This window comes from Leopardus geoffroyi, chromosome D2 (genome assembly GCF_018350155.1).
Source record: "Leopardus geoffroyi isolate Oge1 chromosome D2, O.geoffroyi_Oge1_pat1.0, whole genome shotgun sequence".
Taxonomy (NCBI): Eukaryota; Metazoa; Chordata; class Mammalia; order Carnivora; family Felidae; genus Leopardus; species Leopardus geoffroyi.
This window is the reverse complement of record NC_059334.1, coordinates 52,451,289-52,461,360: the sequence shown is the minus strand read 5'-3', so window position 1 is coordinate 52,461,360 and position 10,072 is coordinate 52,451,289. Positions and strand designations below refer to the sequence as shown.

Below are 10,072 nucleotides of genomic sequence, written 5' to 3'. Positions count from 1 at the left end.
CCCCCCTCGCCCAGGGTTCGCATTACGGGGCTCGGTCCAGCTGCTGGCCAGTCCCCGAGCACTCCCCCACGCGCCACTGCGGTCACGTTCCCTGGGCGAGGGCTCGCGCCCTAGCCGGGTGCTGGTTGGTCGCGGCGCGGGGCCAGCCGCCCGGTGATTGGTGCGAGGGACTGGTTCACGTGGTCCGGGGCAGATAAGCGGCCACTCCCGCGCCGCAGCCGCAATCGGCCGGAGCTACCGCCGGCACTGGGACGGCCTGGGAGCGGGGTCCGGACTTGGCGCGGGCTGCGGAGAGCCGGCTTTCACGGTCCGCCGCCGCCTCTCTGCCTAATGAGCTGCACCAGGTAGGTTCACTGCAGACTCCCCGCCTCAGAGCAGAAGGGAGCGCACGGGTGCAGGGAGGCTGGGCTGCGTCGTCCTTCGGGCATCACTGCAAGTGGAGACCCTCGGAGGATGGCTAGCTGGCTGAGTTGACTGTGGTCCCAGGGAAGCCTCGCAGGTGTGGAGATGTGCTCGGTGCTTCTTAGGCAAAACTCATTTTGGTAGTAAGCATCCCCAAACAGAATCTCTTAACGTGAGTCTGCTTTGGTTCTGATTCCCTTTTGGATTCCGACTGTTATCCCTTAATCCCAAACAAACGTCCCAAAGCACTGGGGCAGCTTGTGGGAACAGCACCTTGACGATGTTGGTTGGGTAGCTGAGCCTGGGGGGAGAACTGCAGTAGGACGTTTTGCCTTCATTCGCCCTTCTCCACCCTTCTTATCACGGTTTGCCGTAGTAAACTCAGCCTTGTGAAGTTTGAGCAAATGATGAGTTTTTAACTCTTGGCCAGGACTTGAAATTCCAGGGAAACTGCCAAATCCTAAAACTGTCTTTCTATAAGTGCAAAAAGTGAAAATACAAAACTACAAGACAAAAAACCTTCCACAAAACTACTTTAAATAGCTCCTCCAGACATAACTCACTTAGCAGAAGACTTCTCCCAAAAATCCTGCTGTTAACTATTATTAGACTCGCAAATATAGCTTTAGCTTAGATTTGTTTGTTCTAAGTTTGTAGGCCTTCCAGAAAAATCCCAGGACTAATAAATTCTGTGAATGTTCTTTTAGTACCCATTTTGTGTTAATGACCATTTGCCTATGTGCTTAGAGCTACTGTGAAGAGTTATTGAAGCCAGATTGAGAAATGTCATGTACAGTACACACAAGCCTCCTACCTGTAAGGATGGGGGGGAGGGGAATCCATAAGCTTGGCAATATGTACGGAGGGCGAAAGGCCAGGAAAAAACTTGATGGGCACTTCTTAATTTAATATTGCTGAGCATAGTTATGTTTAAATTTTTAAATAGCTTCACTATCTTGCTAGTTATAAATATCCATTGCAAAACACTAGAAAACACCAAAAAAGTACAAAGGCGAAAATAGATCACCAATGATCCTACTGCCCAGAGATGAGTAACTTTTTGGTGTATTTCCTATTAAGTTTTTTATAAGTTCATATATATATAATATATATTAAAAAGTCCAATTTTCAGTTTTTTCCACCTAAATGTGGATTTGTCATGAATATCTCTATATGAAATATAGATTATGGGATATGCACTTCTTTAAGTGCATGAATTGCTGACTTGCATTTCAGTTTGTTACTTGTGAATAATGAGGGAGGACGTGACAAAGTGCGCAGATAATCCTCTGACTTCATTCTTTCCAGCCTTGTCACTTTCAAAACTGTTCCATGAGAATTTTATGGCAATTTTTTTTCTTTTCAAGGGGATTACCTTTCCAGAGAAAAGTAATCAATTTAACAGCAAAATCAGCAGAGCAGCCAGAGGGAGCAGAGAGTCTGGAACCATGGTTCTGGAACCTGTCTGGTCATTAGAATCACCTGGGAAGCTTTAAGAATATCTACCCTCCCTGTGGATGGGTTCTGCCTCAAGTGGCTATAAGTCCCAGGAATTGACATTAAAGAAAAAGAAAGAAAACCAACTCTCTAGGCCATTGTGACTAGACAGGTTTGAGAACCATTGGCTCAGTACAGAGAAAATGGTCCTGAGAAGTGTATTAGAGATTATCATATCCAGCCCTTTTATTTCTCAAATGGGGATACTGAGACCCTCAAGTGTTTTAAGCAGTTAACCCATGGCCTTGTAGTCAGTCAAGGGCACAGCCAAACATGGGATGCAAATCTGATCACCTAATACTGTTTTCTTTTACTACATATGATAGCACATCCCTGGTATTTACTGTGCTGGTATAGTTTAGTCAATACAGAAACAGTATATATATATATATATATATATATATATATATATATATATATATATACACACACACACACACACACACACACACACACACACACGCACACACACACATATACTTGAGACCAGGGAAGAGCATTCCAGATCCAGGTGATAACCCCTCTTCTTTTTGTATTCCAGAATGATCCAGGTTTTAGATCCACGGCCTTTGACAAGTTCAGTCATGCCAGTGGATGTGGCCATGAGGCTCTGCTTGGCTCATTCGCCACCCCTGAAGAGTTTTCTGGGCCCTTATGATGACCTCCAGAGAAGAAATTTTGTGAACAAATTAAAGCCTCTGAAACCCTGTCTCAATATAAAACAGGAAGCCAAATCACAGAATGAGTGGAAGAGTTCACACGAGCAAGCCAAGAAGCGGGTTGTGTTTGCTGACTCCAAGGGGCTCTCTCTCACCGCCATCCACGTCTTCTCGGACCTCCCAGAGGAACCAGAGTGGGATCTTCAGTTTGATCTCTTGGACCTTAATGATATCTCCTCTGGCTTAAAACTCCATGAGGAGAAGAACTTGATTTTAGATTTCCCCCAGCCTTCAACGGATTACTTAAGTTTTCGGAACCACTTTCAGAAGAATTTTGTCTGTCTGGAGAACTGCTCTTTGCAAGAGCGAACAGTGGCTGGAACTGTGAAAGTGAAAAACATGAGCTTTGAGAAGAAGGTTCAGATTCGTATCACTTTTGATACCTGGAAGAGCTACACTGATGTGGACTGTGTCTACATGAAAAATGTGTATGGTGGCTCAGATAGTGACACCTTCTCATTTGCCATTGACTTACCCTCCATCATTCCAACTGAGGAGAAAATTGAGTTCTGCATTTCTTACCATGCTAATGGGCAGGTCTTCTGGGACAACAACGAGGGTCAGAATTATAGAATTGTCCATGTGCAATGGAAACCTGACGGAGTGCAGACACAGATGGCACCTCAGGACTGTGCATTCCACCAGGTGCCCCCCAAGACTGAGTCCGAGTCATCCATTTTTGGCAGTCCGAGGCTGGCCAGTGGGCTCTTCCCAGAATGGCAGAGCTGGGGGAGAATGGAGAACTTGGCCTCTTACCGATGATTAAGTAACCTTGGTGACTGGCTCTGACCTGGTATATTTCCCATGTAATTCTAGGTCTATATTGCTCAATATTAGGAAGTCTTGGCTACTTTCCTTCAGTAGGTTTAGTTTTGAGCTTCTGAGACCTGGCTACAAAAAGATAGCCACTTGAGAATTTAGTGTTGGGGTCTCTACGATGATACTGCCCAATTTTGCTTCGGAGGATCAAGTAACAGCCCGGAACCCTATTTTTGTAAAAGCAATACTGTTCCAATGCCCTTTCTCCTTCCCTCTCAATTAACTAGCTTTCATGTTGGGCAAGGAAAGGTTGAGAAAGGACAGCTGATGGTGATGGGAAGCTGTGTTAATGGTATGAGGAATGTCTAAAAAGTGCACACAAAGGGCTCTGTAGCTCATCAGAGGAGGAGCGGGAGGTCTGGTATTTTGCTGTTGGTGAGAAAAATGTAAGGTTACTTTGTATTTTTAAGTTGGTTTTACAGTTCTCTCCTAAGGAAATAATGTGTAGAGGTGGAGGAGAGATTCCATCTTCTGTATTCTTGCGGAGAAAAACCAAACAAACTTTAGGGGTGTTGGGTGGTATTGGAGAAAGGTGAATGAATTATAACTCTGGAGAATCAAGATTTTAAATGAAGTCTTTCTTTTCAAACATGATTTGTAAGAAAGCATGATTTGGGGAAAGTTTAAGCGAATCTGGCTTTGCAGTCCTCATGTTATGAGTGACCTTGTTTGTGACCAAGGCATCACGCTCAGATTCTCAGTACAAAATGCTGCCTGACCAAAACCCCACACCATCATCAATGGTTAACACCTTGTGGGGATTCTGTCGTGTCAAGGACAGCTCTTTGCAAGTGCCTTGATGAAGCCAGAATATTGTGCTGTTCCCAAACATCTGAAGGGTCATCTGGTAACTCTTGAGTGTTTGACTTTGTGAGAAAGTCCACTCTGTATATTGGCCTCCCTTTCGCAATACTGTCGTATCTTTGGGAGTGTCGTCAGTATACACAACTCGCATCCTTCATATTGAAGGTGACTCATTTTTCTGCCACACTTTTTCGATGTGATGTTGGAAATGAGGACTGACATTGATTCTCAATTCAAGAATCCAGTACCTTACACATGCAAGTAGCAATGTATTTCTTGCCTATATTTGTCTTGTTGTTTTAAGTCTTTCTACCAATTTCTTTGAAGTAAAAAAAAAATTTTTTTTTTAATGGATGTGGATTGTTTGGATGTGTTGTAATATACTTGTTTGGGGTGTGCATAAATCCACTCTGTAAGATCCTAAGAACAGTAGTCCTTGAATGTTTGCTTCTGTCATCGGGCACGTCCATTGAGAGGTATTCAGAGAATGCAGTTAATTTTAACACATGATCTGCCATGCTGGAAAAGTACTATTGGAATAATTCTGCCGTGACAGTATTTGAGGTTTGGCTAGCACCCACAATTTTTCTACTCTAAATATTTCACTCTCCTAGAGCTATCCTTTGTGAACTTCTCACTTGAAGAATAAAAGTGTTTGATACAAGATCTGAGTATGTTTTCTCTCTCAAAGTCACAGCTAGTCAAATAAGAAACCTTCAACTGAGATTCTCCTGTTTTGTGTTAGAACAACTGAGCAAAGATAGTTTGGACCGGGAATTGGATTCACCTGAAGGTATTCACATGGTTCCAGACTCAATAGTAAGGTCACTTCCTACCACCTGACCACTAGGGCTAGGGTCCAGGGGCAGTGACTTCAGCTGCTGTGACTGTCCCCCTGACTGTCCCCATTTGTGCTTACTGCTCTTCACACCCACACTCTGCTGGGGCAGGGTTCTCTTGGTGGCCGCTTCTCAGCTTTAAAATGGGGAAGGAGATCACGTGGGAAGAGCTGGAGTGGCTTCTACCTCATTAGCTCCAGCACCTTCCTGAAGGGGCAAAGCTTGGAGCTGCACAGAGGGCACAGTGGGCATCAGCCCTGGACTAAAAGGAGAGGCTAGGCTCCTTGCAGTGAGAGGCAGGAGGTCTATGAAACTTAGTTGTAGTTCTAGTTCTCGTGTAAATTCCAGAAAGGATTCTGCATGGGCTATCTTAAACTTAAGGCGAAACAAATGACCAACCTATGGAAAAGGCCCAATTATGAAGAATGAATTTTATAACCTCTTTTTCATCAGAAGTTGTAAACTACAGGCCTTCAGGCTGTTATCTGGCCGCAGGTGTAATTTGTTTGACACACAGTGTCTATAACCAGGATCTTAGCCTAGATAGGAAGATATTTCACCTCTTCCCTTTGGAAGAATTTTAGGGGTTTTTCTAGTACCTAAAAAAGTGCTTCATAGCACGCTCAAAATTATACCCTGTACAACATGATCAAGATGACTATGGCCTTGAAAATGTAAAAATTAAAGTCGAGATTACTCCCCTCAAAACTCCTCTGGTACAAAACACCTAAAAATGATACAGAAACTTTTTAAATTATACTTTAATATAATAATAATAATAATAATAATATTTTAAAAGCATTGCTGAGCTAAGAAGAAAGGAAGGGTGGCCTTAAAGGCCTACTCTGTCCCCTAAATAAAAAGCAAAAGCAGGACCCCAGACAGTAAATGCATACCAAAGCTGGACCTGTCCTGAAGTCACTTTTTAATCCCCTGGTGACCAACATTAGTCTTTAACATCAATAACTCCTAAGGGGACAGAAACGAAGGTAAGTGCCCATTAAGCTGGGAGGTGGTCCCAGTGAATATCTAGCATAACTGGGATAAGAAAGGATACAACTTCACCAAGAAAATAATACAACGCTTCTTACAAAGAAATTCAACTAGGAGAGATGCCTGTATCTCTGGGTCGAGGGAAAAAACTCTTCTTAAAATTCATAACCACAATTTGGCCCTCACATGGATTTGCAACCTGAATTCACATTCCTTGCCTTTTGAAAACCTCAAACCAAAAATTTATTAAAAATGGTCCCTGGTTGCAGTACCCACAGGTGCTCACTAGAAGCAAACACAAGTACTCTTTGTAAAAGTATGCCCTTAACCTAAGCCCCAAAGAATTTTCATCAAACATGAGTTCATAAACAAAGCAATAAAGACAGGTCTCTGACAAGATGCATGAAGAAAAAGTAAGAAAGCTAAAAAAAGGGAATTAAAAAATATAATTATAGGTATATCATAAATAAATAATAGTGCATTATGAACAACTTTATGCTAACAACTCTGAAAACTTAAAGTGGAGAATTTCTAGAAAAATGTGTTGTATCAAAATTATTTCAAGAAGAAATAGAAAACCTGACTAGTCCTATAAACATTTAAGATTAGTAATTTAAAACTGGTGGCTTAAGGGATGCCCGGGTGGCTTAGTCAGTTAAGCATCCGACTTTAGCTCAGGTCATGATCTCGCAGTTTGTGAGTTCGAGCCCTACATCAGGCTCTGTGCTAAAAGCTCAGACTCTGTGCTAAAAGCTCCTTTGGATTCTGTATCTCCTCTCTCTCTGCCCCTCCCCTGCTCATGCTCTGTTTCTTTCTCCCTTTCTCTCAAAAATAAACAAACATTAAAAAAAATAAAATAAATAAATAAAATTGGTGGCTTACAATCTACTCACAAAAAAAATACCTGGTCCAGATATTCTTGCAGGTAAGTTGTATCAAACATTTAAGGACCAAATATTTCTAATTTTATATAAAATATGCTAGAGTATATCAAAAAGAGATAACATTCCTCAGCTTATTCCTGAGTTAGCATAACCTTGATACTGAAACTTGATGGGGACACTATAGGAAAGGACAAGTGTAAAGCAATCTTAGTTATTGACAGATACAAAAACTGACAAATTATTAAAATGACTAAAATGTATAAAATAATATATTATGATTAAGGTGGGTTTATTCTTTGAATGAAAGATTGGTTTAATATTAGAACATCTAGGGGCACCTCGGTGGCTCAGTTGGTTGAGTGTCCAACTCTTTGATTTTGGCTCAGATCATGACGATCTCATGGTTCGTGGGATCAAGCCCTGCATTGGGCTCCGTGCTGACAGCATGGAGCCTGCTTGGGATTCTCTCTCTCCCTCTCTCTCTCTGCCCCGGCCCCTCTTGTGCATGTGCATGCACTCTCTCTATCAAAATAAATTAATTAAAAAAAAGAACATTAATTACTGTAATTTGACACATAAATAGGTTAAGGGAATAAAAATATATAGTCAGCTCAATAGATGTAAAAAAGGTTTATAAAATTTTATACGCTTCATGAAAAAAAAAAAAACCCTGAAACTAGGAATAAAGGGAAATTTGGAAAAAGATATATACTAAAAATAAAAACAAAACCTGCAACATCATACTATGGTAAATGTTGAAACTCCTTTTAAGATAAGGTCCTCTGTTGGATGTGGAGAAATGGGAACCCTCTTGCACTGTTGGTGGGAATGCAAATTGGTGCAGCCACTCTGGAAAACGGTGTGGAGGTTCCTCAAAAAATTAAAAATAGACCTACCCTATGACCCAGCAGTAGCACTGCTAGTAATTTACCCAAGGGTTACAGGAGTACTGATGCATAGGGACACTTGTACCCCAGTGTTTATAGCAGCACTCTCAACAATAGCCAAATTATGGAAAGAGCCTAAATGTCCATCAACTGATGAATGGATAAAGAAACTGTGGTTTATATACACAATGGAATACTACGTGGCAATGAGAAAGAATGAAATATGGCCCTTTGCAGCAATATGGATGGAATTGGAGAGTGTTATGCTAAGTGAAATAAGCCATACAGAGAAAGACAGATACCATATGGTTTCACTCTTATGTGGATCCTGAGAAACTTAACAGAAACCCATGGGAGAGGGGAAGGAAAAAAAAAAAGAGGTTAGAGTGGGAGAGAGCCAAAGCATAAGAGACTCTTAAAAACTGAGAACAAACTGAGGGTTGATGGGGGGTGGGAGGGAGGGGAGGGTGGGTGATGGGTATTGAGGAGGGCACCTTTTGGGATGAGCACTGGGTGTTGTATGGAAACCAATTTGACAATAAATTTCAAAACAAAAAACAAAAAAAAAAAAGAAAAAGAAAAAGATTAAAAAAAAAAAAAAAGATAAGGTCCTCTGTAATCACCTCTCTGTGCTGGAAATCTGAGCCAGTGAAGTAAAGCAAAAAAGAAATAAAAACAGGATTGGTAGGAAAGAAAGAAAATTATCATCATTTACAGATAGTATATTTGCCTGCACAGAAAATCCAAAAGAATCTACTATTACATTATCAGAATAAATATGAGAATTAGCAAGGCTGTTGGATATAAATTGTAACAGCTTACAAAATGGCCCCAATGATGTCAACCTTTTGAGATTCATACCCTTGAGTAATCTCCTCCAATGCTGTGTACCAGAGTTGCTCTGTGTAACCAACAGAATACAGGAGAAATTATAGCATGTCACTTCCAAAACTAGGTTATAAAATACACTGTGGCTTTCATCTTGCTTGCTGTCTTTTGCACTCTCTCTCTCTCCGATTCATTTGCACTAGGGGAAGCCAGTTGCCTTGTCATGAGCAGCCCTATTGGGGTTGCCCATGTGGTGAGGAACTGAAGACTCTTAACAAGAGCCATGTCAGTGAGCTTGAAAATGGGTCCTCCAGTCTCAGTCAAGATGACTGCACTCCTGGCTGATATCTTGATTACAACCTAATGAAAGAAGTTAAGCCAAAACTGCGCAGCTAAGTTGCTTCTGAATTTTTGAATTAAAGAGATAATGAGATAATAAATGTTTGTGGGTTAAAAAAAACTATTTATTTATTTTGCGGGGGGGGGGGGGAGGGGTCAGAAAGAGGGAGAGAGAGAATCCCAAGCAGGCTCTACGCTGTCAGGGCAGAGTCCCATGCAGTCTCACGAACTAGGAGATCATGACAGCTGAAATCAAGAGTTTGATGCTCTGCCCACTGAGCCACCCAGGAGGCCCTAAATGTTTGTGGTTTCAAGTCACTAAGTTTGGAGTAATTTGTTACTCAGCAAGAGATGACTAATACAAGGATGAACACCCAAAAGTGAACTGAATATCTATCTATATACATGCAATAAGCAGAAAAGGTAGTTTTTGAAAAAAAGGGGATATTTTACAATAGCAGTAATGATATAAAAACTCTTTGGAATAAATATACCAAAAGTTCAGCAAGATGTTTATGGAGAAAATTATAAATATATATTGACAGGCAATAAAGAAATTTACAAATAAAAAACTATTCTATATTCATGGTTAGGAACACTTAATATCATGAAGATGTTTACCATTCTATGCGATACCAATCAAAACAAGATATCAATAGTTTTTTTTTTTTTTTTAAGGAATTTGACAAATTGCTTCTAAAATGTGTGTGGAAGTAGAAAGAATCCCAGGAAGAGTCCAGAAATTCCTGAAGATGGCGGGGGGAGACTTGGTCTAGCAAATATCAAGATGTCTTATAAAATTATAGTGACAGATACAACGGGGTGTAAGCTCAGGGATGGACAAATTTCCAGTGGAACAAGACAGAATGCCCAGAAATCAGCCCACATATAGATGTAGGCTCGGCTTGTGACAGAGCTGGGAATGGTACTAAGTGGGAAGAGAATGGACTTCATGATAACTTATGCTGGAATGAATGGTTTCAACACATAGAAGCATGAAACCAGGACCCTCCTACATGCCTTGCTCTAAAAGCACTACCAGGGGCTTAAATCATTAGGGC

General features: G+C 41.2%; 1 protein-coding gene across 1 annotated transcript; it reads left to right on the top strand.

Annotated features, from left to right (window-relative positions):
• Positions 1 to 209: 209 nt before the first annotated feature.
• PPP1R3C (protein phosphatase 1 regulatory subunit 3C) lies at positions 210 to 4,905 on the top strand. The gene is made up of 2 exons (XM_045438191.1): positions 210 to 344; positions 2,441 to 4,905. Exons 1-2 carry the CDS (start codon positions 331 to 333, stop codon positions 3,378 to 3,380), a joined length of 954 nt encoding a protein of 317 aa, XP_045294147.1. The 5' UTR covers positions 210 to 330; the 3' UTR covers positions 3,381 to 4,905.
• The last annotated feature ends 5,167 nt before the right edge of the window (positions 4,906 to 10,072 follow it).